General features: G+C 42.6%; 1 protein-coding gene across 1 annotated transcript in view; it reads right to left on the minus strand.

The window, feature by feature from the left end:
* The window catches only part of MYO10 (myosin X), a 98,594-nt gene that overhangs the window by 39,110 nt on the left and 31,595 nt on the right, over positions 1-27,889 (minus strand). Inside the window, exons 14-15 of the mRNA XM_090049903.1 lie at positions 6,879-7,003; positions 6,638-6,752 (exon numbers count right to left, since the gene is read on the minus strand). Of these exons, the coding sequence (XP_089906029.1) occupies positions 6,638-6,752; positions 6,879-7,003 (240 nt within the window). The remainder of the gene's footprint in view (positions 1-6,637; positions 6,753-6,878; positions 7,004-27,889) is intronic.

A 27,889-nucleotide genomic window follows, 5' to 3' on the forward strand; every position in this document is an offset into this window, starting at 1 on the left:
AAGCCCTTAAAAAAACATCCTGGCAGTTGTTCCTCCATTTTCCAGGTCAGGGCTGAAATCCTGACCCTAGCCAAACCAATGGGATTTTTGCCATTTATTTAACTAGGTCCAGGATTTCGCCCAAATTGTCTACTCACTACTGGCTGCACTTGGTAGCATTATTACTGAACTCTCTTCAATGTAGCCCTGTCCTACTGAAGACTAATACATAAGCAAAAGAGCCATGTTTTAGCAACACAAAACAATGCCACTTTGACACAGGCAAGATAATTACCTTGAGCTTTCAACTGTTGCAGAGTAACAGGTTACTACAAACATTTGGGGTTTGTCTCTACAGCAATTATTTCAGGCGGACACCTGCTTATGAAGTTTTGGCAAGCTGTTGAGGGCTGCATGGGTAGCCCCACCCCTTGACAGGTGCCCCGCCCCTGGTTGCCATCTTGGAACTGGAAGTCCCACCCTTAACCTCTGACCTTTGCCACTGGAAGTCCCTCCCCTTGCCCCTGGAAGTCTTCCTTTGGGGAAGGGGGTTTGCTATCTTAGGGGGGAAAAGAACAAATTACATACTAAAAATCAAACACCCCATAATAAGATATTTTAATGCAATTAAAAAATATATTTTCGTCCTTATTTGTGGGCGTTTGTGGTATAGATGTAGAAGTGATTGCATATGGGGGTTTGTGGGGATGTATGGGTATGGAAACCATGTAGTGCAGAGTAGCCAGGCAGGAATGTGGGGAAAGCAGCGGTTGGGAGTGGAAGCAAGCGGAAGTGTGGGGTCTGCATCTATGTCTCAGGGCCAGTGCTGGCAGGGCCCAGAGTGGGGCGGGTAGGAGCGCAGAGTATGGGCTGGCAGGGGTCTCTGGAGCCAGGCTGGCCTGCACCAGCAGGAAGAGGGGGGAGCTGGCTCAGCTCCACAGAGCCCCTGCTAGGTGGGACCCCGCATTCCTGCCACCCTGTTGCTGCTTGGTGCAGAAGAAAGTGCCCCCCCGCTTGCTGCCACTGGGCAGTGTCTGCTGCAGCTGCCAGCCTGGAGACCGCACCATGCTAGGCTGTTGTGTGGCTGATTCTGTGTTGCCCAGTGGCTGTTCCACTGCTGCTGCGCTAGGCAGCACAGAGATGGTGGTGAAGCAGCTAGTGCAATGTGGTCTCCGGGCGAATGGCTGCAGCAAACGCTTCCTGGCAGCAACGAGAAGTGGGCCACTTTCCTCCATGCCAAGCAGCAGCTTCTGAGGAACAAGCTGGTGCTCAGCGCAGGGTAAAGCAGCCACTCCCCTTCCCCATGGCTGGCACCCCATGCTGCAGCCAGTCAGAGTCCATATGGGCCTACCTGCTCTCCACTGCCACTGCTGCCCTACAGGGTGGCAGTGATGCAGCAGAGAGGCAGGACAGCCCTGTGCTGAGTGTGAAGAGGCCATTACTTCCCTGGGTAGAGCATGGGGTCAGGGCTGTGTGCTGCTCCCTGCCTGTACCGTGTTGCTGGGATGGGGGCACTGTGAGTGAACAGGCATGTGGGAGCCAGCAGCAGCCAGGCAGGAGTGTGGGCCCCGCACCAATGTCCTGGGGCCAGCACTGGAGAGGCCCAGAGCAGGGCAGCAGGAGTGCAGGGCCCTGCCGAGCAGGGGCACTATGAAGCCAGGTCAGCTCCCCATTCTCCCTGCTGGTGCAACCCAGCCTGGCTCCAGAGACTGCTGCCAGCCCATGTCCCATGCTTCTACTGTCCCGCTCTGGGCCCTGCGACACGGGACACTGGCACAGACCCCGCACTCCTGTTCACTTCCATTCTCCCCACCACCACTTTCCTGCATGCCTGCTGGCTCTCAGCTGCATGGCTGGACTGTGAGGCTGAGCAGGAGCTGGCCTGGCCCCAAGGTCTGGGCAATCCCCACAGTCCTCCCCTGCCCCACTTCTTACCTGAATTTCCCCATGCCGGCATAGACACGAACAAACCCGTGATCCCAGGCCAGAAGGCCCTGCAAGGTGGGGGCTTCTGGCTGTGGGTAGTGGGGGGCGCAGGGCAGGGTGGGCCCTGCTGTTGGCAGGAGCCTGTTGGGGCTTCCCCTGAGTCCTACTGCCCCTGGCTCCTGTCATCTTTGACATGAACCAGGGGCAGATAAATAGTAATTCTCCATTTTTTTATGGTCCCCACAGGCCTTAAATGGCCTGGCAGGCCGAAACTGGCCTGTGGGCCATTTTTTGCCCACCCCTGCTCTATGGCCATCTAAGTCAGGCTGGGCACACGGCTGAGAAATAAGCCCTGCCCACATGTGCCTGCTTTGCAAGTATGGCTCACAAATGTGTGGAGGAGACAAATCAGCTGTGATCCTGACCAACCCCTCCAGCATGGTGCCCATTCCTGAAAATTCTGCTAGGCAGTGCCCAGACCCCACAGAAATAGAACAGGAATGGCAGCAATAGAAATGAGGGTAGTTTTGCATCCAGGGACCTGCAGAAAAATCATGTTTTTGGCCTGTTCTTAAGCAGAAGGCCTGCTGTTGTTCATCCTTGCTGTCTAGTTTGACATGAATGAACTCCCCACCACATCCTACTGCCTTCTCCCCTCCACCAGTAGCTCACACAATGTCAACCAAAACATCTGCTCTGCTCTAGATGCAATTTAGCTGTAAACAGAACCAGCATCTCCAACAAACACACAGCCTGTCCCTCCCAGTCAGAAGAAAAGGAGTATGTATACAAAGCTAAAAACATCTCAGTTAAGTATGCTGACAGTATAACCCCCTGTGCACTGGGAATGACAGACAAACTCTTTGATAATACTACAAACCAATTCTTAAAGCACCTGATAAATGGAACTGCTCAGATTCCTGCGACCCTCCCTTAGAAATCTGCAGTGCCAGAGTGAACCATAGCTATACAGGGAATAAGCACATTTCATTCTACAGAGCAGGCCCTTAAGACTGGCACATACGAGCCAAGACATGAGTGCGTAGTGCAGTGCAGGCGTGCCCAATGAGACTGATATGCACATATGGAGAAAAGAACCCACTTAGCCCTTGCCCACTGCAAAACTTCTAGAAACGCAGTGAATAAAAAGCATTCTCAGTTGCCCCTTTCACAAGTAATTAAAGTTTCACACATTATATATTTGTATCAGGGCCTTAAATGCCTAATTTCTCAAGGATACTCGTGCCATTGCCATACCAGTTTTAAAAGACAGCATATGGTTGCTGAGGTATAAACTGCAATTGGAATGGGCATTGATGAACAAGTCATGTACTCACAGAACTGAAATACTGAAAATGCTGATTTTTTTTGTTTTTCAAATATGCAACTTAAGAGAAAGTTTGCTCCCACATACAGTCTTTTAAAGTCCTTGTTCAGCCTGAAGGAAATTTTTCTTTTAAGACTGAATCATGACCTGCTTCTAAGAGCTGTTATCAGCAGAAATGCTGGTACAATCTTACTCCAAATGGTGGTCATTAAGTCTATTCATTGTGCAGTTGTGCTATGTTGTCTCAGGGATTGAAGGGCTTTTCCAGACTTTTTCTTTCACCCTACCTTTTAAAATTAAGTCTTCTGGCATTTATTAGGAGTGTGAATAGCCTGAAACTTGTTAGAAGTTAAGGCTGCATCAGTGAGAAGACAAAAGGTAGGTGCTGGGGAAGTGGCCTGTATAAGTGAGGTGCTGGTGTGGCCTATGTCAGGCTATGTATATCCAAGCTTCACTGTGGAGAGCAAGAGGGGTTGAGGGCTACAGCTGCTTCTTGTGCTCATAAGGCTCCCACTGCAGTTGAGCAGCAGCTTTGCCTCATACCTTCGTGTTCAACCCCTCTCCCCTTGCAGGTCCTACCAGGTGATGCTCCATTCAGCTGTTCTTTGCCATGAGATGAGGGAGGAATAAAAACCATAGTAGACTTCAGGTGACAAAAACTGCTGTTGGCCCATGTGTCTGGACCCGGAATCCTCACTGCCAATTCAATTTCAGTGAGCACAAAGGAACAGATTGTGAGAGAAGTGCAATCTGGCTACATAGCAGGAGACCTCTGTCCCCATCTTGACATCCATTACATAAAGCTATGTATCTTAATAAAAGTCAGAGGCAACTAAAATGTATTCTTCTGTATTGGCACGTTTGACAATCAAACAGAAAGCATTTCCCTTTCAGTGGTAGTTAACTTTAGGCGTGCAAAAAAATCTGACACCAGTTAAAACAGCAGCTCTCCCCAGGGAAGATATAATCCAGTCAGTTCTAATTGTAACTGGAAAGGGATTACAATAACTTGGTTTCCAGTCTACCCATGAGAGCACACAATTCAGCAGCACTCTCTATATGCCTTTGTGCCCGAAAGCTTGCGAAGAAGAAATTTTCCAACTATTTAGTTGGTCTAATAAAATACATCTCCCCAGGGGAGATATAATCCAGTCAGTCCTGATTGTAACTGGAAAGCAGGGATTGGATTTCACAACAATAACTTGGCTTCTAGTCTACCCATGCAATTCACCAGTAGACTCTCTATATGCCTGTAGAAAGGTGTTTGTACCTAAAAGGTTGCAAAGAACAATTTTTCCAACTAACTCCTACTGCTCATCAGTATAAAGGCTGCAGTACCCAGCTCTCTGTCTTTACTCACTAGATCAACAGTCCTTTCTTTCAATTTTATTCTGCTCAAGCACAGTCTGAAAATCCAGTAAGGCTGATTACCTACTAAGAGATTGATTTAAATGTGCTTAAAATAAAGGCTTGTGCATTCTCCTGGATAGGTAAGAACAATAACTGTCCCAACTCGTGTCCAGATCCTGCAATGTTAACATCACTCTTTTATGTCAAATCATAAAAAGCTGCAAAAAGTACCTAGAAATGACATCAACAGACACTGTTGTTTTGTCTCTTTCGGATAATGTGTTATGCTCTGTGCCTACAACGCTGTTAAGGGTCCTCCACCTCCTTCCTTTCCTCAGTAACAGGAAGGGCAACTTAAAATAATAGTTAAAACAGCATTCTGGGTTCGATGTAAATCCAATTTCTGAGAGAACTGGCTGTCACTATTCTTGGCTTCTTCTGAACTAAAGCATCATGAGTGACACAGGTGATTGTGTCCCTAGGCCAGACAGGCAGTCTGGCATTAATGTCGCTGTGTCCAGATAAGCTGCTTGATATCTCCTTGGCTAGTATTCTCTTGGCTCCATGGGTGTTTCTTGCTCAGCCCAGGGAAAGTTCCAAGACCAACTTAGATGTCAACTAAGGTCTTAATGTATATGGATATTTCAAAATAGTGTGGATTTTGTGTAGAGCCAGGTCAAACTAATGTGCTGCTTCCAGTAAAGTGTGGGGTTTGTTTTTGGTTTTTTTTCCATGTCTGCAAGCAGCTTATGAGCTTTTAGATCCCAATAAAATGCTGGCGGGATAGTTTCCATTCTTCCTTGTTGATCTCAGTAGCTCATTTGGAGTAACTAACATGCCACCTTTCGTTGGGATTCCATCTAGTAAGATAAGGAATTATGTGGTACCTCCATTCTCTTCTTACCAAGAACTTTCAAAGTCAATGCGTGCTGTGGAAAGCCATGCTGAAATCCACGAGACTTTACAAGGTCCCTTGGAAATGGTTTCCTTAGGGTTACAGAACCCCAAAAGGAAGGAAGAAATGCTCTACAAATCATGTTATCTAGTTCCCCACTCCCATGCAGGTTCTATCAGGTGATGCTCCATTAAGCTGTACTCTGCCTTGAGGAAAAAAAGTGGTTAAAACCTACTAAAAATAGGTCAATCTGTTCTACTTTTGAGTTTTCCCTTATTTTCAGCAGTGTCATTGGTGCCACATCAGCAGAAAGAAGAGAACAGAGAGATGGAGAAGACCTACTAGATGATCTTGACAGAGTGGTTTGTTATCCCTCCCCTGCTCTGAAAAACCTATGAAGTCTAGGCCCACAAAACAGATGGAAAAATGGAATCTGCAAAAACCCATTCCCTTGGGACTAATTTTTTTGTGTTGTAACCTCATCAATATATGCTTCTAAAAACCTGAAATATCTGGGGGGTTGGAAACTTGTGAACTAAAGATATTCTTTTTTGGGGCTGTTATTTTTGTTTTTAACTGATTTCCCATTTTTCTGAGTTAAAGATGATATAGAGGCAACAGCTAGCTGCCTGTTCATAGCCAAGTCCACTTGTGAGGTTCTGTTAACCAAGGGAGTTAACAGAACCTCACAAAAGGAACTTTAGAGTTGGAAAGGCAACTAGTGTTTAGATCCTGATTCTGCTATCTATAAACATGCTGGTGTTTCTGCAGTGGAGTTGGGGCACAGCAAAATGTAACTCCATCTGACCTGAACACTTTAACCTGCTGCTATAAATGCTTAGGCACCAAGAGTTACGTGGGAAAACAGGGCCATTAAACTAAAGGAGCAGTCACTTCAGTCAAGCGACTCGCATGGGGAAGTGGCTGTGGAATCAGAGTGCTAGATGTTGACTTTTTTTGGGGTAAGGACCAATTCTCCCCATGATGTGCATTCAAACAGTGCACAGCACAATGGGGCCACTCAGCTCTGCCAGAATGTAGGTAAGAAAGTACAATCATAGCTACAAAAGTGCAGCTGAAAAGTACTGCACTACAGTCTTAAATTTGAATGAGCAACAGCCACAGTGTTAGAAGATCATTCTCCAGTCAAATGATTTTACCTTATTTTTCCCAAGCTGCCACTCTGTGCTTGTGCTGTCATACATATGAAGGAGGACAGCACATTTCCCATTTAAATCTTCAGGCAGGGTCAAGTTTCTCATTAGGACCTTATACCTGATGAGAAAAAGATATTATTAATGGACTTTACAATGGAGATATTAGCTCTGCTTTATTTTTGCTTTTTTGTTAGAGATCCACAAGCTGTGTTTAAATCATACAATTGTCCCAAACCACATTTACCTTTTATAAAAATCCTGAAAGGGCCTCCTCACTGGAAAGCCTGCTCTTCGTATCCTCACTGTTTCCAGCATCCCAGAATAACGCAGTTGGTTCAGCACCACAGTCTGATCAAACTGGTCAGGCATCTAGAACAAGGAGAGTTTTAAGCAAAATAAAAAGTAAGTTTCTTTATATCAATAGCTGTTAACGCAGCCACTGCAGAATTTGTTTCATAAGACCTTGGGAAAATAAGCGAAGAGCTAAATCCAAATTAAGGGACTGAATCACAGGTTAGTTAACACCTAAAATACATTATGCTGGCTACACAGTTTCTAAGGATGTGGGCATTTTAACACACAAAAATATTTCTTCAGGATGAAGCAACCTAAAAGGGCAAATACACAACGTAATCTTCATATTTAGAGCATTACATCCCCAGTTTAACCTCAGCAGCCATCCCTTTCCACTTGTTTCTGTTTACCAATCAGGTTTTGCTCTCAAATAAAGAAACAAGGAAAAGGATCACAGGAGATCAAAGTCAAAAAGCTTTAATTTACATTCCTTGGAGATAATCAATTCTGCTCTGCCAAGCATCTCTGATACAAACCGGGCAGGTTAAGACCAGTTAGAGCAGCAGAAGGAGGAGGAGGAGGAGGGTTATGTAAAAAAAGGAAACCTGTAAGAACAGCAAATATTTCATTTCCTGTTTCAAGTTTCAAAGATAAGTTTGCTAGTAGCCCCTCCCCTCCCATATTAGTCATGTGCATTCACCACTAATGCCAAGGAACAGACTTCTTCTTTTAATCTGTGTACAAGGAAGAAGGCATTTGTCAGACATTCAGCTGCAGAATTGGTTTCCTTTGGCTTACACTTAAGGAATTTTAAAGAGAGGCATCTGAAACAGCAGACACACAAGTGCTCTGAAATGGAATGTCAGTGGTGCACCCTGTTAGAAAAGGCAGAAGTACCCCAAACTGGCTACCTTTTGTTATACTTGGGGATGATGTCTAACTTTTCACCTAAGGCTACAGTGAACTGGTAAAAAGCTTAAACTATTATGTAAAGACACTAAAGACTGGGCAAGATCGACAGGGGTGGGCAATTATTTCGGGCAGAAGGCTGCTTATTGAGTTTTGGCAAGCCATCAAGAGCCATATGACAGGCAGCCAGGAACACAAATATTACTTTTCTAAATTTGTTAGGAGCCCCGTGGGCCAGATACAATGGCCTGGTGGGCCACATCCGGCCCATGGGTCACATTTTGCCCACACCTGACATAAGAACAAAATTTCATTGAGACCCACAGCAATCAGTGGAACTACTTACCTGCTTGAGTGGAAGCACCTGGTTTGTAGGGACAGGACCAGAGCGCTCAGTCCATTTTGTGATTAACCCAGAGGGCAGGATCCATCACAGGTTTGGTTTATACAGGACCTGATCTGGGTACTGCTGATTTTCCTTGGGAACTGAATCCAGCCCTCATGCAATACTGCTTCAAAGTCCTTTCTCCATTACTCAAAATAGCACATTTCAATTACACCTCTATACTGCTCAGTCATACTGTACATAAAGCTATGCCACTTGTCACAAGTAACCTTAAGAAAAGCTACCCTCAAAAACGCATTTAGACCTTCCCAGCTTTGTGCCATTACGCACCTCCAGCAGCTGCAAAGAAAACTAACTGCAACATAAAAGAAGAAAAACCCCTCTGCCAGTAACAAACCAGATTTATTAATTAGTATTGTATATTCAGCAGGTATTTTAAAAAGTAACCAAAAGTGTACAGAAGGGCACTTAAAAATACGAGTGCACTAGTTTGCTGTTTTCCCCTTTTGGAAAACAGCAAACCAAATGAAAAAAAAAAAAGATGTGCGTCACTAGCCTCTGAATTTTATTTCCCCCACATTAATATTTTCAAGTTTGGCCCTAGGGGCAGCAAAAAGCCCTGAAGCAAACTGCTCAGCTCTACCAAGTCGTTCTATAAAGTTCAGTAGCACTCACCATTGTACTGGCTCCGTGAGCTCATTTCAAACTCCGCTTTGGCAGAGAGGCCAAAATTCGTATGGAAAACAACTGTCACACTGACCTTTTCCCCGCAGCTAATGACACTGAACAAAAATGAACACCATTCCTGTGTTTTAAAAAGTGCTTGGTCACCATAGCAACCCCTCCCATTCTCAGGATAATTAGAGTGGTGTGGCTGCAGGATCTGATATAAGGCTAGAGGGAAAACAGTGGGCCAGTGAGAAACTCAGCCACTAAAACCAGCAATGACTATGAATCCCACTCCAGAGATTGCACCTCTGTGCTCTAACCCCCTGGTCATTCCAAGTACCGTATTGAAGATTATTTTCTGTTATCAATAAAATGATTTACAGGCAGTCCTCAACTTGCAACGTTTTGAGTTATAAACGCAAGTACGAAACGTTGTAAATTGACACCCTGTTTCGACTTTATAATGCTTGATCCAATGCAATGCCATACCAGCAAACAAGTTCGCTGCATTGCTTATCTCCCTGGAGAACATCTATCCAAACTTCCTTGGACACTTTCTTAAAGAAAGCAAACAAGACTCCAGAAAAACCTGCAGCCAAGACTCCTGAGAAGACTCCAGCCAAGAACCCTCCAAAAGTCCAACCAAGAGCCTTTCAAAATGTCCAGCAACGTCACCTCAAAGAAGTCCTTCCAAATCAATACCATTGCTATTTACAATATAAATACATTAATGTAGCTATACTACTCATCTATAATTGATAGAGTACAAAATTCTGGGGTATTTTTGGTGAAAATAGGGTATCGGACCTTGGTTCAGGAACCAATCCCCCATTTATAACATTGTTTCTTATGAGAAAAATTGGTTCTGAGTTACAACGTTTCAACTTGAGACATGGTTTTCAGGAACCAATTGTGTCGTAAGTCCAAGGACTGCCTGTATTCTCTCCTGTGTTCTTAAACCTAAAGCTCTAGGGAGTCAAAAGATTCACCTGTAAATGAATGACACAGACACTCCTGCATGGTGTTTTTGTGGCTCATTTTTGTAACTGTATTCAACATACTTGAATTTCCACTTTCCTCTGAGCCCACACAGTAAGCGCTGGTATGCATCTGGTATATAGTGTCCTAGGACAAGATACATGTCAACGACAGCCATGATACCAGTACTCTCCTGGACTGCAATTACCAAGTGCTCTTGGTACAGTGGAATAGTTTTAGATCACGGACAAACACACTGTTTGTGGTCCAAGAATCACTTTTGAGCTAGCCTAACAAAATCCTAATTACAATGTATGAGCACAAGCACAATAATCTGCCTGCCTTCACTGCATCAGAATAACTGACAGTTGGGGAGAGGGGAGGCAAGTGGAGTGGTGCTAGGGGTGGGGATGGGGTAGGAGGTCACCAAGCTGGCTATTTTATTCCCCTTTCAAACTAATGCTTTGCTTTGGAGAAACACACTGCTTTATAGCTGCTTTGCATCATGGGCCTGAGTACCAGCTAACAGCAATCCTGCCAGACCCAGACAGTTGAAAATCAGGAATCAGGACATGTGACTGATTCGGAAAAAGTCTCATTATACACCTTTCTGAATTTCCTTTTGGATTTTGAGCCTTTAGGGATAAAGTAATATTTTGATGGTATTTTCCTGCAACTGTATGGGCTAACAGCTCTTGTTTATTTGTTTGCTTGTTTTACTGAAGACCGTGATTGTCAGGTCATCACCTGACTCCAAAGGCCCATATTGTAAGAGAAATAGCAAACACCATGAAGAACTCAAAGAACCTTGCCTGCCAAACACCATGAAAGATCGCAACACTGTACTCCACTGAATTAGGCAACTAAACTCCTTTCATCTCTTGTGCATGTGCCTTCCCTATATGGTCTTTCCACTGTTTTTTAAAATCACTCATTGACATGTGATATTACTTAGAAGCAAGGCCAAATTAGGCCCTGGTGTAATTTCCCCTTCCAACAGTTATACCAGCAGCAAAATTTGGCCCTTTAGCATTTCAGCCTTTAACAAATTTAGTTATTACTGCAAGGGCTTCCAGCATTATGCAGGGCTCATTTCTTCTATGAATTTTAAATAGCCATCTCCTGCTGGGTGACATGTATCCAGCACATGGTAGCAGATATAGGTTTCACACTACCTGAGCCTGTAGAGACAGTAAACTGGCTTGTCCACAGAAAGACCGAGTGGTTACTCTGCTCTCAAAAACATTTCTCCCTTCCCCTGAAGCATCAACATGGGCTCAGACACTGCAGACATCTCTGGGGTGCATGTCTGCAGACCGCCAGGAAGGGAGTCAGAACACAAGGTATCTGAACATGTCCCTGTTTCATAGTTTCATAGTAGCTAGAGTCGGAAGGGACCTAGGTAGATCATCTAGTCTGACCCCCTGCCTTGGCAGGAAAGAGCACCGGGGTCAGATGACCCCGGCAAGGTGCTCATCTAACTTCCTTTTAAAAATCCCCAGGCTATTTCACAGCTAGAACTGAGACAACCACAAAAAATGCTTGTTCAGTCCTGGGCCTAGTACCCCAGCACTCAGCATATACACAGAGAAGGATCGTTTTAAGAGCCTTCTTAAGCTAGGCCACTTTATCTGGCTCATGGGGCCCATAAAAAATTTAGAAAATATTTATTTGCTCCTAGCTGCCTGTCAAAGGTGACAGGAGCCAGGGGAAGTAGGACCTAAGGAAAGCTGCAGCAGGACTGGGCAGCCCAGGCCCACCCCACCATGCCCCCAGCCATTTCCCTGCCCCTGCACTGCTCCAGCACCACCTGGCTCCTGGGACCACGCCGGTATGGGGGGGAGGGGAAGAGAGAGTATGTGCGGGGGAGGGGCGTTGGGGGAGGAGTGTGTGTGTGTGTGTGTGTGTTCGTAAGGTAAGTTCCACATGCACACCCCACAATACACATGCACCTACACCCCCCTGCACTGCCATACACCCAGACCCTACACCCAGACCCCAGCCACCCTCCCCCTTACACACAATCCTCTGCAAGCCCCATACCCACCCACATCCCATATATCCACACAAATACCCAAATGCTCTCTCTCACCCCACCCCCCAACAGATCCCCCCCACAAACCTATACCCCCCCCACTATATACAAGAGTAAGACTTCAGCTACTATGTACAATTACCTCTATGTACGCTGCACAAACAGACGTAAACCAGGACAAAAATATTTTCTGACATCAAATTAATGAATGTTTTAGATGTTCACTTTTTAGAATATAATTTGGTATTTTTCTGGTTCTGATAGCAAATCCCCTTGCTGAAAGGAGTACTTTGGGAGGGGTGGGGGGCAAGGGGACAGACTTCTGGTGGCAAAGGTCAGGAGTTAGGGGGCAGGACTACCCATGTGGCCCTCAACAGCTTGCCTAAACTGGATAAATGGCCCTCCGCCTGAAATAACTGCCCGGCCCTGTTCTAGATAATCATACATGTATTGATAGGATCACAAACTAAAAACTGTGTAAACACCATTATTAAAAAGAGACACTTGAGATAGAGAGTAGCAACCAACCAGTAGCCTGCACTCCAGTTGGGAGAACTATCTGAGGTCTACTGGAAATAGAGTTAAACTTGTGTGACATCTACCTGCTTTGTTAGTAGGACAGCCATGAGTTGTAGTCAGAACCTTTCTCCATCCCCACTCATCTACATCTGAAGTAAACTAACACAAACTTCAAAAGAGTTACTTACAGCACAACTCTAGAAAAATGGGAGGCCAGAGTTTGACCTCAGAATCCAATACTGAGATAAATATCTTTTATTTCTGCTTCTTTTAAATGGACTTATTTTATAAAAACACATATACAGAGAGTGGGCCATGAAGAATAATTTTAAAAGGCCAGAACCACAACTGACCTCTTGTAGAACATCCTAGTAAATGTACACTGCATTCTTTGCAGTAAAAAGGAATAAAAACAAGACTATCTTAAAATATTAACATTGTACTCAGAAACTTAAGAGTTATACACAAGCCGTCATTCTACTATATAACTCAAGCTGCCTCTTCCACCAATCCGAGGAAGGGTGCTTTGTGCCCAAGAGCTTGTCCAACATCTCTCCTAACTAGATGGTTGGTCCAAATAAATGATATCACAAAACAAACACAAACAAAAAGAACCCCCCCCTAACCCTAGCTGAATACTTTCAAAGCCTTTTATTGGGATATGAATAACCTTAAATTGGGTCAATTTCCAAGAAAAATCTCAATTTTTTTTCAGGTACTGAAACTGACTCTGTACCACGGTGTTTTCTGTTATTTTTTGAAATAGGCAGAGTGATGCTTTCCCTTGTTGATGTGTACAGATCCACGCAAACAAGAGGGAAAAGGGACTTTACTATCTAGGAAAAGTATGAAAAGTACCTGGGACAAAGCGCTGTTGTGTGTACACAACAAATAAGGCTGGAGATTGGGGGAAGATGGGAGTGGGAAGGGGGGAAACAAGCAAAAAAGGTTTTTCCTTTAATTTATTTCATTTCAGTATATCTTGAGTGTTGAGTACATTAAAGAAATCAACCTTTTAACTGAATTTTTTAAAGTATATTTTCCCTTTTACCCAATTCTCTTTAAAGCGCTGCATATAAGAACCTCTACTGGAGTGTTTCTGCCCCCGGGTCTACTGTTGCTCGAGTGCAAATGGACAATGAGAAGGTGAAGCTGAAACTATCTGGCCCCTCACTCATTACTGTTGAGAAGAACTGCTGTGGGTCAGTCTTACAGAGAGGATCACATGTACTGTAGTAACCAAAATCTGACTGAATTGTATTGCTCCCTAATTACATTAGTTGAAGAATGACAATCTTGTCTAACTCTCAATTAAGGGATAGAGGCAGACTGAACCTTGAATTTTCCTCATTTGAATGGCTGCAAGTCAGAACTGTCCTGCTTATGAAGGGTTCTGTTCTTGTTATTTTCTTCTGTAGCACAACAGACTACTTATTTTGTGGTGTCTGCAGGTCTCCAATACATTTATGCCCAAAGGCACTAAAGCCAGTGCTTTAATATGCCCCAGAATCTAAGCAAGCAAGACTCCAGCTCCTTAAGCTGCTAAATTCCTTCTCTCATCCGCCCTGACTCCCAAAGTGTAAAGCCTATGCCAAAGGTTATAAATCAGGAGAGGCCCTTGGGGCAGACATTCATCACCTTCATGTATTTTTCATTATGAATTAATTCCCTAGATTATAACCTGGCGAGGGATGGCATGGGATGTGGAATCAACACAAAATAAATACCTTAAAACAAGCCTCAAAAGAAAAGTGCATATATCAAAAGATGCTGTTTTCTAACTGTAAATCTTTGATTAAGCCCCACCTAAAACAGTATGTGTCGCTTTTGCTTCCTTTTTGTCAGATGATTGTGACTGCCCTACAAAGTACATCTTCTCCGCCTAAGCCAGGCTAAGGGAACAAACTGATTTTGGGTAGGTAGAAAAAACTTTGTGGGACATAGTGGTGGTAGCTCAGCAGTGGCAAGGGGTGCGTGCGTGTGTGTGCACACACGCACGCACTGTAACAGGCAAAAAAGCAGCATGTGAAAGAGACTGATTAGTCCAGCAAAATAAAGACTACAAATGAGTCTAAGAGGCAGTCGGACACAAGTACTGAGAGAGAAGAGATCAAAAAACTTATGGGAAGAGATATAAAAATAAAAAAAAGCTCATTTCCTGCCCACTGACTCTATGCTCAAGACAAGGAAAACTCAGCAAGGATTTTATCTGGAGGGAAAACATGTAGTTAAAAAGATTAATTAAAAAGATTAAAAAGTTCTTCCTCATCTTACAGTGGGTTTGATATTTTTGAAGACCCAAGACATGCTCATTTCTGTTCAAAAATAAGGTAATTGTGCTTCACAGAGGAACTGTTCAAACTGAGCTTTTGCAGACTGATCCCAGATGGGCTTTTCTGAGATACCTCTGTTTACTGAGCTACATAGATCAACAGTCATGCTTCATATTCTATATACATTCTATGAGTAGGAAAAATGCAACTCCAAGCATGTAGTACAGATACCTTCTCATGAAAAATATCTGCATGTCTAGCACACTGTTGTTACATATCATCTTAAATCATAGAATCACAGAGAAGTGGGGCTGGAAAGGACCTTCAGAGGTCATCTAATTCTGCCCCCTACCAAAGGCAGGATCATCTGTATCCAAACTATTCTATACAAATCCACTGCCTAAACTATTAGCAAAACTACATAGTCAACCCTAACACAACCACAAACACAACACCCTAACCTGCCATAGGTAAAGCAGGGGATCACAGAGGCCAAAGTCCTATTGTTGCAAGGCTGTTAAAATATGCTCAAGAGATGTTTGTTTTACTCCACAGCCTCCATGCACTATATCCAGGATTTAGTTCAAGTGCCTGAGGTGGGTAAAAGATGAATGTAAATGGGTCATAAGTAGACAAGTATGCTGCAAAGCCAATGTGGCTCAACGGATGGTGCAACTGGCTGGGAATCAGGAATCCTGGCCCTACTTCTAGCCCTGTTGGCAAGTATCTGTGTTGCCTTGCGCAAGCCAGTTCACCTTCCTGACCCCCAGTTCCCAACCCCACCTCTATCTGGTCTATTTTATTTTGTAAACTCTGTCTCCTGGTGTTTGCCCAGTGGGCTCTAACTTTAGCCAGAGGCCTATTTAAACAACAATGCTGGGCAACTACACCAGCCCCACAGGGCCTTAAAAACTAGAAGGCCCAAGTCCTTCCTTTCCTCAGGCCATCCACAACCCTGTGCAAAAGATCCACATTATTTAAAAATTCATGCCCCTGGAGGTTATATTACCAGGACAAGCGTCACAGGTTCCAGCCCTGTTGTGCAATGGTGCAGCATCTCCACCTTAGGGGTTTGCAAGAGTGTTGCTACCTTGCTGCAAATTTCCCTTACAGACAGACTTTAAGGGATGAAATCTGATGATTCTTACCAGTCCTTCTGGCACTGCATTTTACACAGGGTTTATTTTAAGACAGGAATGTAGAATAAGCTAAGAAACCAAGTACATTTAAACAGTCACTAGAGAAACTTGGAGGACCAAACTGTATTTAGCCTTGAGCCCATCCTTGGCAGTGGCGGCAGCCTTCATGGTCTACTGACTTCAAGAACAGACACATTCAAGGCTAGCACTTAAACAAACAGAAAGAGTTAAGGAAAACCTCTCTGCTCTTCTCCAGCAGGTAGCTACAGAGCACTCCAGGCAGAACTGCTATGTGTGGTGTGATGATCCAATTTACCTTCCCTTTTTATTGTAGGGAGTGAGTGTGACTGGGAACATGTGGGTGTACGAAAGAATGAGGAAATAAAAATGTATCCTAGGAGTACTGGGCAGATACTAAAAATGCACATGTTATCACCAAGCGACCACAGTAGAAGATCAGGCAATACCTGGATAAATGAGAAATATGGATGATTAGCACTGGGAAAAAAAAAATGTATGAAGATGTGTCTACTTCTCCTGATCCTCAACCTTAAAAAAGCTTTAAAATAACAGTAACATTGCTGGCAGGTATCTATCAAGGTTAAGACAACAATACAGACAAAGGGTGTATGAATACTGAATTGACAGCTGCATGCAAAACATACTGCTCCAAATTCCAGGCCAGGTTTCACTGTACTTGATAATAAATCTCTTGGCCCTTTTGCAAAACCTCTAACATGTCCAAGCACGTAAGCACTACACTGGCTGGCCGTAAGCCATTACAAATTATTTCTAACCAAGTACCCTATTAACTGGTCTTCTACTGAATTCAAATTACTGAATGCTATCCATATGACTTTACTCCTATTTATTCAACTTGAATATTTCAGGGACTGGGAACCCAAACATTACTGTCACCTAAACTGGGAGATATAAATTCACGATTCATTAGCTGCTTTGTTGTAACTGCCCATGGGCACGCAGAACATGGAAGATAGCTTGTCTTTCCATGAAGGTGAGACAGGGTAGGCATTTACAACCATGCACATGGATAGTTAGTACAAAAGTAGCTAATGAATGCAGATGAACCTGCACCCTCACAGTACCCTGTTTGTGTGCATGTACTCCATGACAAAGGATGGACATCAGGATTTTGGCGACTCCCTACCATGGCTCTCTCTTAAACCTCTTATGCTTAAAATAATGATCTAGAGGGAGTGTATTGTTTTTCCGTTCCAAAATAGTTATCACATGAGAAAACTCCACAAATGACAATGTTCTTGCATTTATAGAAGGCCTTTCATTCAACTTGCTTTACAAAGCTTTCCTGCTTGCATTTTTCTGTCTCTCACACCCACAGACTCCAAGAACATGTGAAAGGCAGCAACTGTTCAACAGTGCAACAGCTATCAAGCAATTTATTAGCATAATAACTTTTGTGCAGTTGCAGCACTGAGTCTCAGCTAGGTCAAGACCCTATTGTGCAAGGCACTGAACAAACCTATACCAGTCACAGTCTGTGGTCCCCTGAAAAACCTTGCATAGCCATTATGGCAAAACTGAGATTTGGCTTTGTAATCTAAAGAAAAAATGGATCCTTCTAATAGGCTGGTTGGGATCTCATCCTGCAATGACCAACAAAGACACACCATTCTGGATATTTCCCTTAGTTGCTATTTACATCAAGACAGCACATCAGCAGCCTTACATTGCAAGGCAATTATTGATTTCTTGAGTGGTTAAAGAGAGTCAAATCCTACCCTGAGTTACATCCATGAGGTCCTATTCCAATGGGTACAGTCTCCAAAGTCAGCAGAGGGGAGGGAGAATATGGCCAACTGCACCTTTCGCTGGGTGACTTGTAAAATCGAAAGCTGTATGGCATCTCCTACAATCGTAAAGGCTCTCTCATTTCTTAGCATGCCATCCCTATTCGGTAAAATGTGTAAAAACGTGTCATCTCACAGATTTTAACGAGACCGATGCGCAAAGCTATGCATGAACTTACGGGTTTTGTTGAACAGGGATCTTACTGCTTGACTACATTATTTTAACTAACCTATTGAAATGCACAGTGAGATTCACAGCTGATCATCTCAGAATGGAGACTGCATCTCCACCCATGTGAGATGGCCACAATTAAAGAGGATTTGAAGAAAGGGGATTTAAGATTTGGAGCAGTCTTGACTGACACAAACATGGTGAAACTGACAGAAGGTGCAACTCACATCAGGGACTCCAGCTGGAACACTTCATGGACTCTCCTTTTTCACCTGTGAATAATCTGTTGCCATTTTATCCAAGGTCATCCTAATTAAAGTCTCCAATCCCTGTAGGCTAAACCTCAATCTGGCTTCTCTCTCTCATACCCCACTAGGAGAAGCCTGCTGACTGATCACAAAGAAAATCAATCAGGCTGCTTGATAGTTACAGACTTACCATGAAAAAAACATGCTGTGAACGACTAATTAAAAGACAGCTGTCCTTCCTGGCCAGCACAGTGTCAAGATGGCCAAAATCAGAGTCACCATTGTTGAGGAAAATTGTCAACAGCACTATGCCATGTGCCTGTAACATTTACTACTCCATTTATGGCTGTTGTGATAACTACCAGACGCATATTTGCTCAAGTTGCAGATGCACTAGTCTCAGAGGGTAAAACCCTGATCCTACTGATGTCAATGGCAAACTGCCTATTGATTCAAGGGGTGAGGGACGGCAAGATTTCAACCATAAGCTTGAACTTTTACAATGGCAGGTTCTTTCATTAACACTGGATTTTTTAATTCAAGGAATGTGAGTAAGATTTTCAGTAGTTTACATAATTAAAAAACCCAGTTCTCTTTATTGACAGGCTAAAGGACAAAATCCCCATCTGTATCATATTTAAAATATGCCTTTTAGCACATGTTGATGCTTTGTGCACAGACTGAGAGAAACAAATAAAACTGTACTGCAAATTCATGGCTTTCTTCCTGGTACATAATTCTTTTCTACAATCATCCATGCCAGTAACAATAAACCAAGTTGTTACATACAGTTTTACCCTACAAGGATCTACCCTCTAGTACTTCTTCCTGTAAGGGTTCTCATCAGACTTTAAAACATGAAACTATCTGCATGGCTAATCCTTAGGGGCTGCGCTATCACTACGATTGTATCTGCAACATACCCTGGAACCCAACAGCATGCATCATGCATACACTGTCCCGGCTCCTACCTGGCCATATGGAAAGCTTAAGTGATATAAGGACCCCTTCTTCAGATTTTGATCCTAGGCACAGGAAGGAGTTCAGAGGCTGCTTTTCTGATGCTCTCTACTGTCACTCAGTGGATAGGGAAGAGACAGAAGCGACAGGGAATGGAAGAATCCCACTACCACTACTTTGGGTTGCTAGCTAGAGTAACCGGCTGTTCGCATTGCAAGAAATACAGTAAAATCTCTGTTATCCAGCATGAGTGCGGAAAGGGCGGTGCTGGTTATCTAAAAATTCCAGTTATCTGAGAGTTATACTCAAGGAAGACAGTGTCATACTTGTAGTGCAAATTTTCCAAGAATTAGTGTACAATAGAATAAAGTAAAGAATAAAATAGTACACAAATAAAAATGCCGTAAGTCAGCCACCCCAAACGCCAGGGCAGCCTGCAGCAGCGGGAAGGGGCGTGCATACTCAGATACCCTGCACAGGTACCCTCAGAACAACGCAGCAGGCAGGAAAGCAGCGCAGTGCAATGTGCATACTCAGATACCCTCAGAGAGGCACAGCGGGCAGCAATGCGTGGTGCTGTGTGCATCCCACCACTGAAATCTTGGTTAATTAACTACTCTGCTTAGTTAATGCTGGATAACAGAAATTTTACTGTACATGGCTCTGCAAAAATAAATAAATAAACAAATTGTATCCCTAAGCAAAAGCAGAGAAGGTAGGAACTTCAAGTCTTCAAGTCTCAGTTGGTTCTCTGGTCTACTCCTAGATCATCACAGCAATATGCTGCCTCCTAGACCATATGGTTATAATTCATCTTTTCAGGATTGTACGCCAGAATGCTATCAGTGACCTGACAGACTTTCCATCCTGAGGGGTCATCATACAGAGAAGGCTAAGGATTCTCCATATTTGTTATTCAAACAACAGACGCAGAGAGGTTTAGATTTAGGGCTGACTTGAGCTCTTTGCTTTCTTTTTTCCTTAAACTATTCCAAAGCCACCAGGTGATGGAGAAAGAGCACTGCCAACTCCAAACGTGAAAGAAAATGCATCATGAGTTAGGCCTCAAAAAAGAAAAAAAAGAAAATCATGAGATTGAATATTTTGCCTTCTGCTTGTGGGGTCACATTTGCTAAGCTTTTTCCCTCAACCATGAATGCTAGGAACTTTCTTCCTTAAAACTATTTTTTGTAAAACTGAGATTGTCATGTATACTCAACATGTCAGTAGTTTAAGCTTTAAGACAACATCCATTATTGTGCGAGTTGCTCTAAAATTGTGTCAGTTGTACAATTCTGGGACTTCAGTGGCTGACCACTGCTTTTTTTTTTTTTTTTTTTTTTACAATAGGAAAATAACTCCTTTTTCTTCAATATAATTTGTCCCCATACAGAACTTCATTTAAATACTGTCTGTAGCCCAGGACAAAAACCCCCACGCAACACAAACCTGCGGTAAAAGTAGGTTTGTTGCTCGGCTGGTTGTTATTCTAGCAGGTAAATGTTCCCGGTGATTCCCACTTGGGGGGAGGAGACACTCATTAAAAAGTCTACCTCCTAGGAGTATTTCCACTCCTTCTTCATGTATTAAGCAATTGTCTGAAAGTCATAAAGGGAAATTAGCCAGGCTTAGATCACAGCCAATATTTGATATGTGTAAATTAGGAACGCTACAAAATATTCCACTGAACGGCTTTGTGTTGCTAGGAAACCAAAGGTCAGGCAGCATTCAAAGGCCAGATTATTCCCATCCCTTGGTAAACTTATATGGCTCTATTCATTCTAGATTCTTGACTCTGTGGGTGCTGGCTGCAAAGACTCTATGACCTGACAATCACAGAGCCTAATTGTGATTCAGATCTTAAGTCCCATGACATTGGCCCCCTTGAACTCTAATGGAAGCTGAATGTTACAACTCTCCTTTTCAAATCATGATGCCCCCTTCAGGCTAAGTGTGGAATTTGGATCATTTTCACAGTGATCAAGAGTCCAGTCAGGGATGCCCAATGCTCTCATTATGAGGGCTTCCAAAAGGTGACTGAAAGCTAACTATAAGTCATCTAACTGTAGACAGCCTGAGGGAGCCTATTAAAAATTTTTAAAAAGAAAACAGAAAAAGACGACAAACCACCTTTAACTGAAGACAACACACTGTCTATTTCTACGTGTAAAAACTCAGCTTAGAGAAAACTACACTGACACTGTTATGGGATAGACACCAGAAGAGTCATGTTGTAGGGAGATGATCCATCTCAACACAACATAATGAATATGTTATCTTCTCTACATGAAAAGACCTTCTCCTAGAGCTTGCTTACTCCTTTGGTTTATTAACTGGATTTGGGACCTACCTCAGATAGTCTTTTTTCACCTCTCTCTGTTCCTTTCAGCATTTTGTGTTTCTGACTTGCCTTGTATGTTCCTGCTTGTTTTTACATTAGAAATTCAAGTCTTTCAGGTCACAATGGGAAGGCTCTACTGGTAACTACAGAATAAGCATCAGAAAGATGCTCATGCAAAATCTGAGCAACTGAGAAGGAGAGTGATTTCAATCAGGACTGTCCAAAACAGTTTTTTGTCCCTTTGCTGATGTCTGTTCTATTGAAAAGGCTAACAAACAGCAATAGACTGTTGTGTTACGAACTCAACCCATCCTCCTCCTCTCATTAAATTTGAGAAATGTTCCAGTCCAATTCTCTACATGACTCCAAGATGAACTTTGTCAAAAACAAGATTTCCTATTCCTTATGTTTCTAAAACAAAAACACCTTGAAAAATCCTTTAGTTGCCTTCCCTTAACCCAAATGTTTACCAACATAAAAAGCCTTTAATAATTACCATCTTTTGTTTAAATGCACAAAATGGTACAAACTCTCATCCTCCCACCTTTATCTATATCAAGGCTATAGAAACACAGACAAAGCAAAGTTTAGTTACTGTATTAAGGTGTTCATTCCCACATCCATTATCAAGACTAGAGCAGAAAGCATCTACCAATGGCTATTATAATACAGCATCTGTGAAGCTGCAATAATTTCTTATCATCATACAGGACAACTCATGGTGTCCATAGTAGGACAACTACTGGTGACCACTAACTTTTTAATGGAAATTACTGTAGCTTTCCAACTTACAACAAATTTACATATGTTGCCAAGTGCTAACATTTTAATGGGAACTACTAAATATCACAAATATTTTTCTAAACAAAAACTGCATGAACTACTTATATGTTTTAGTCTATCCTCAGCCTGGAATTAAGTGCTTGGCAAGCCCACTACACATTGTTACTGCATGGTCCCTTGGTGTCAGTGGAAAGACTGAGTTTGATTTCAGTAAGCACTGGATCAGGTCCTAAATTACTTTAAAATCATGTATACAGGGCTGGATGCTAAGTGGCTTCAGTCTGGCCTGGCTCTATTCATTTCTATGGAACTAAGTCTATTTACACAAGCAGATATGCCTTTTGATTTCTTTTGATAGAGAATTTAATTTTTCTCCATGTATTTGAATGTTGTGGCTACTCCCTTAAACAACTTTATAAAACAAACTTGTAGGCCCAAATTCTGCTCTCATTCACATCTATGCATTCATGTGAAGTATGACAAAGCGTAATTTGGTCACTCACTCCTAAGTAGGTCCACCATCTTACAACTCCAGAACCTCTTTCTGCAGTCACTGCAATATGATTTAAGTGTGAGGTTCTAAATCTTATAAATCTACCAACATGCATTTTGATTACCAATATAATGAAATGTTTTTTCTTGTGCTTAGAAAGTGGTTGGGCTAGGCATCAGTGGAGCAAGGACTGGAAACATACCTGGGTCTCCATAAAGGCTACTTGTAGCTTGGTTGTGGATGGGCAGGAGTAGGCAAGGCTACACATGACCACCCTCTTGCTTGCACTCTAGAGATGGTGTCTTGGTCCTACCCAAATGTATCCTGCTTGCTGGCACAGCTAATCTATGGTGAAAGCAGGCAGTAAATTCAAAGCCTGATTTAGCATGTGCTCACATTTTTAGCATATTCATAAATCTCCATAAAATCAAAGAGACTTCTTGAATATGCCCACATACTTTGTTGAACTGGGGCCCAACTGACAGCATATGTTAATGGCACAGCAACAGGGAAAGTAATTTGGAGTCACAATTCTTTCCCCAGGTGGTGCAGATATGCGCCATCCACTACAAGGTCCCTGTGTGATAAGATTTAACCCTTTATGTTTAAGCATGTCAAAAAGTTGCAAAATAAATGTAGTCATTTAAAGCGGTATGTATTGCTGTTTAAGAATGAGATGAGAGTTATTTTCTCAAACTGGCTCAGCCAAGTTTGTAATGTCTCTGCTATACCACTTTTAACAAAGCCACCATTTCTTCCTTTGAAAGATTGCTTACAGAGTTTATCAGACTGTAGTTCTGGGCTTGGACAGCATTTCTTTTAGCTGAAACAAGCACAAACTATTTGGCTGGCATACTTTGCATGGGTATTCTGTCCTTTCATGCTGAATCTGGGGCAGCCATTCATGTGAGAAAGCTGATACCACACAGAATTTGGCAATAGCTAGTGGGTCTCAGAAAGTGGAAGAATTCTTTCAACAATTTACTTGATCTTTGTTTTTAACTAAAAAAAAGCTGTAGGCTTTGAGATTTCCAAGTGATGGTTAAATGTATTAAAGAGTCATTATTTGCTCTATGCCTTTTCTTTTAAAATACTTAACTTGTCAAGGAAGCGAATACTCAAAAATGTGACAACAAATCCTTATGATGAATAGATAACATGGGTTATCTAGTGGTGGACTTATCTTGTGGGCCAAACAAGTGAAACACAGGCTAGTACCCAATCATATATTTAATGATCTAGGATGCAATAAATACACCAGAATGTACTGGTGTTCTGAGCTATTTCTATTTTGAGAGGTTTTACTTGGTTTGAGTAAAAGAAAACCAGTAACTTCATAGCACTGAAGAAGACAAGAATAAAATGTATATTGAGGACATTGTTGGACTGATTGGATAACAAAATTCATATGGCTAATATAGCTTTTAAATTATTGCCTTCCTATCCAGTCAATACTTATTGATTTAAAAATATGCTGACATACTCCAGGTGTTATCACAGATTGTAACTTCAAAAAGAGATGCCCTAGCATAGGTACAAAATAATTGAGGAAAACACCAGAATAACTGAGGCAAAAAGATATGGCTCCAGATTCTAATCTTAGGTGCAAACTACACAGATATCAGGAAAGTTGCTAGGTATTTCCATTTAGAATATTTTATTTGGTACAGCTGAGGCTAGAATCTGGTTCCTTTTATTTACAATATTCAGAGAGAGTGTGCGTGTGTGCACGGAGGGGGAGGAAAGGACTGGCTTGCTTGTAAGCAACTCCACAGGAATCAAAGAACTGAAATGAAAAAACCTACTTTGAAGGTATAAAGATAACAATAACTTGCTTTGGATATGTCCAGGGGGACTGAGAAATATTCCTAAAAATGTTTGGAGTTAGAATACACTATTAGGTGAATGTAAAATAATTGAAGGGTTTCCAATCCTTGATATTTTACCCCAATTCTCATGATCTTTGGCAGCCTCCTTAAGCCCTAGCTGGCTTATGGAATTCTGTGATTATACTGTCCCTTAAGAACAGTTTCCAGTGTTATGGTTAAGGAGAAACAGCTTTAAAAATATAAGCCCAATGTACCATACAGGCTCAGATCCAGAAGGCAAATGGAAAATAAGAAAGCTATGACTTTCACACCGGTTAGAAGTTTGATTAATGATTTTTGAGCATGCGGGGGCACAATAACTGCTAGACAAATGCGGTGTGTGACCAAGCTAAACTAGAAAAAAATCTAAAGGGTTATATTTTTACTAGCCAATTGCCCATCAAGAATGACGGGGCGGGGGGGCAGCGCCAGTGGAAGGGGGCTGGGATGGAGTGCCGCCACCTAATGCCCCATGCTGCTGCTGTTCTGCCTTTTGCAGGGAGTGGAGTGGTCTTAGCTCCCCCACCCTCTGTCTGGTTCTCAGCCTGGCTTTGGAATCCTGGTGGCGCTCCCCCACACTTGGAGCACTCTGATTGGCTGTTTCCACCAGCCAATCAGAGTTCAAATAAAGCATTACAGACAGACAGACTTAGGCTTTTATAATATTAGAATTTCCCTTACTGCAATGCTACCAGGTACTCAGACTCCATAAATCAGAGAATGAACAAATGCAAAAAAACCCAACAAATGTCTAAACATAGCTGATTAACTAGTCTGAGCAAAAGAAATATCTCATACTAAACTTTTACAATGATTTACTAAAAATAATCTGATTTTGCCTTTTATACTGCCACACCACTGTACATGCATTGACTAATTCTCATGACACCCCTGGATACATATAAACCAGGATTACTGCCACTGCTCAAGTATGGTGGATACTTACTGACATATATCTTTTTCTCTGACATGTCAGTAGTCAAGTGAGATTTAGAAGTTGTGAACACTTCTGCTTCCCAACTTCACAGGCATTTCATCACACTGTACTGCTTTTCTGGGCTGGTGATGGGAATTTAAGGCAGCCACTTTGTAGAACAAGTTTGTAGGTGCTTTTCTACCTTAAGCTTTTTTGCAGGTAGTACACAGAATCCTCACTTTTTGCTTTCCTGTTAAAAGATTACTTCTCTTTCACACATACAAGTGGCTTTGCCTGGATTTCTGTGATGGGGACAGTGGGTACTTGATAAAAATACACCTCCTCAAGTCCCTCTAAGAGGAGATACAAAATAATTTAGATTTGTGTGTTCATGAGACAAGGAGTGCAACTTTAATACTTTCCATTCCCTCCCCACCTGGACTGCCTTTTTCAGACCACACTGCAATAAAAGCAAAAACACAAACTGGTCTTACAGACCAATGAACAATAAGGTTCCAAACTTGACAGGGTTAATTGATCATTAGGTGCATATCTATTTTTGCTAAACTATGCAATGAATGGGCTTAATAAGAAAAAAAAAAAGATTTCTGCACAAAACACAAAGCTTCGCTACAGCACAGTCCTCCTCAACCTGTTACATACCTAAAGCTCAAGTTAAAACTATGTTTTCATTTATTCTCCTTTTTCTTACCGACCACCCCTTTAAGCCACAAAGGGAATATTTTGCCAAAGCAGTTTGCTTGGCTGTATAAGCATTCTTCTGGCATTCACAAATATGACTAGAGCAGTAATACAGATAGTTATTTAAAAACTGACTCAGCACTCACCCTCTTTAAAAGAAACTGTAAAGCTAGAAACATTTCTAATATAGTCTGCAAGGGCAAATTCCAGCAACTTATCTGTTCTCTCCCAGTCCACCGAGACTCCAGCATACAAAATAAAAACTTAAAAAAACTCAGATGAAACAAACCCCTACCTTTAAGGCTTTTTCCACCCTCTCAGTTTTTGTCCACTGTGAAAGGCTGCATCTGTAGCAGGCACAGCTAGGCACATACACACTGACATACACAACAGGGCTTTCTTCAGCTCGCTGGTATTTCAAGTCTTTCATGTGATATATTTGACTGTGCTTGTTTAATTAATTCCTCCTGCTACTCAAAGGAAGTCATGCCTAGCAAAAGCTGGCTCAACAATAATCACTGCAGATACTCCTGAACAAGCTAATTTCACTTTATAAGCATCAAGAATGTAAATATGTTTTAAAGCCAATGCATTCTTAGATTTTAAAAGATAAACTGTGCAAAACACTTTATACATACTTTAGCCAGGGAGTTATAAACATAAAGCTTTTGCTAGAGCACAAGGCTCTGCCTTTCTTTTGTGCTTCTGGAGCTTTAACGATGGCTATTTATCATGGGGCCATGCATATCTTCTTTGAGCAGTTACCACGACTACATGGTAAACAGGATTTGAATTTAAGTTGGCATCTAGCGATACAGTGGGATTTTTTTTGTTGAGACTGTTATTGCTGAGGACAGAGAATGGCCTTGTAAGAATGTACACTTTTGGATGCATGCGTTTGCAAGAAAATGTTTGCAAATTCAGATCTGGTATCTGCAAAGGAAGAGAAGTCAAACCCTGGGCCAGGATTTTGCATAGGGCAAAGATCCCACATGTGATCAGCTCTTGGGACTGCACATCAACTTCACACAGCCACATAAACAGCAGTGAGAACACATCCAAGAACAAAAATAGATTAACCAAGTATCATGTTGTTTATTTAATCTATCCAGGTTTATTCGCCTTAAGAAATTATGCAACTGTGGCATCAATGCCTAAGATGGGTCGCAAATTTCCTGGAGGGCCGCACCCAGAGTGGGGGTGGATGAGTCTTTTTTGACCTGGATGGATATGGGCAGTGGGGTTGGTTCCCCAGGGCTCGGTCCTCGAGCCCGCATTGTTCAACATCTTCATCAATGACTTGGACAAGGTTCACATTGTTCAAATTTGCGGATGACACTAAAATGTGGAGACAAGTGGGCACACTGGAGGAAAGGGACAGGCTGCAACTAGATCTAAACAGGTTCCAGGGATGGGAGATGAGAACAGGATGGGATTCAATACTGACAAGTGCAAGGTAATGCACCTGGGGAGGAAGAACCAGCAGCATACCTGGCTGGGGAACTTCCTTCTAGTCAGTACAGAGGCAGAAAAGGATCTTGATGTCATTATTGATTCCAAAATGAATATGCGCTGCCAAAGGCTGGGGGAAGGAGGGGTGTCAGGAAGGCTAACCGCACCTTGTCTTGCATCCACAGATGCATCACGAACAGGTCCAAGGAGGTGATCCATCCCCTCTATGTGACACTCGTCAGGCCGCAGTTGGAGTACTGCGTCCAGTTCTGGGTGCCACACTTCAGGAGGGATGCAGACAGCACTGAGAGGGTCCAGAGGAGGGCGAC

The sequence above is a fragment of the Crocodylus siamensis genome, chromosome 5, assembly GCF_052110815.1.
Source record: "Crocodylus siamensis isolate JL-2025a chromosome 5, ASM5211081v1, whole genome shotgun sequence".
NCBI lineage: Eukaryota > Metazoa > Chordata > Crocodylia > Crocodylidae > Crocodylus > Crocodylus siamensis.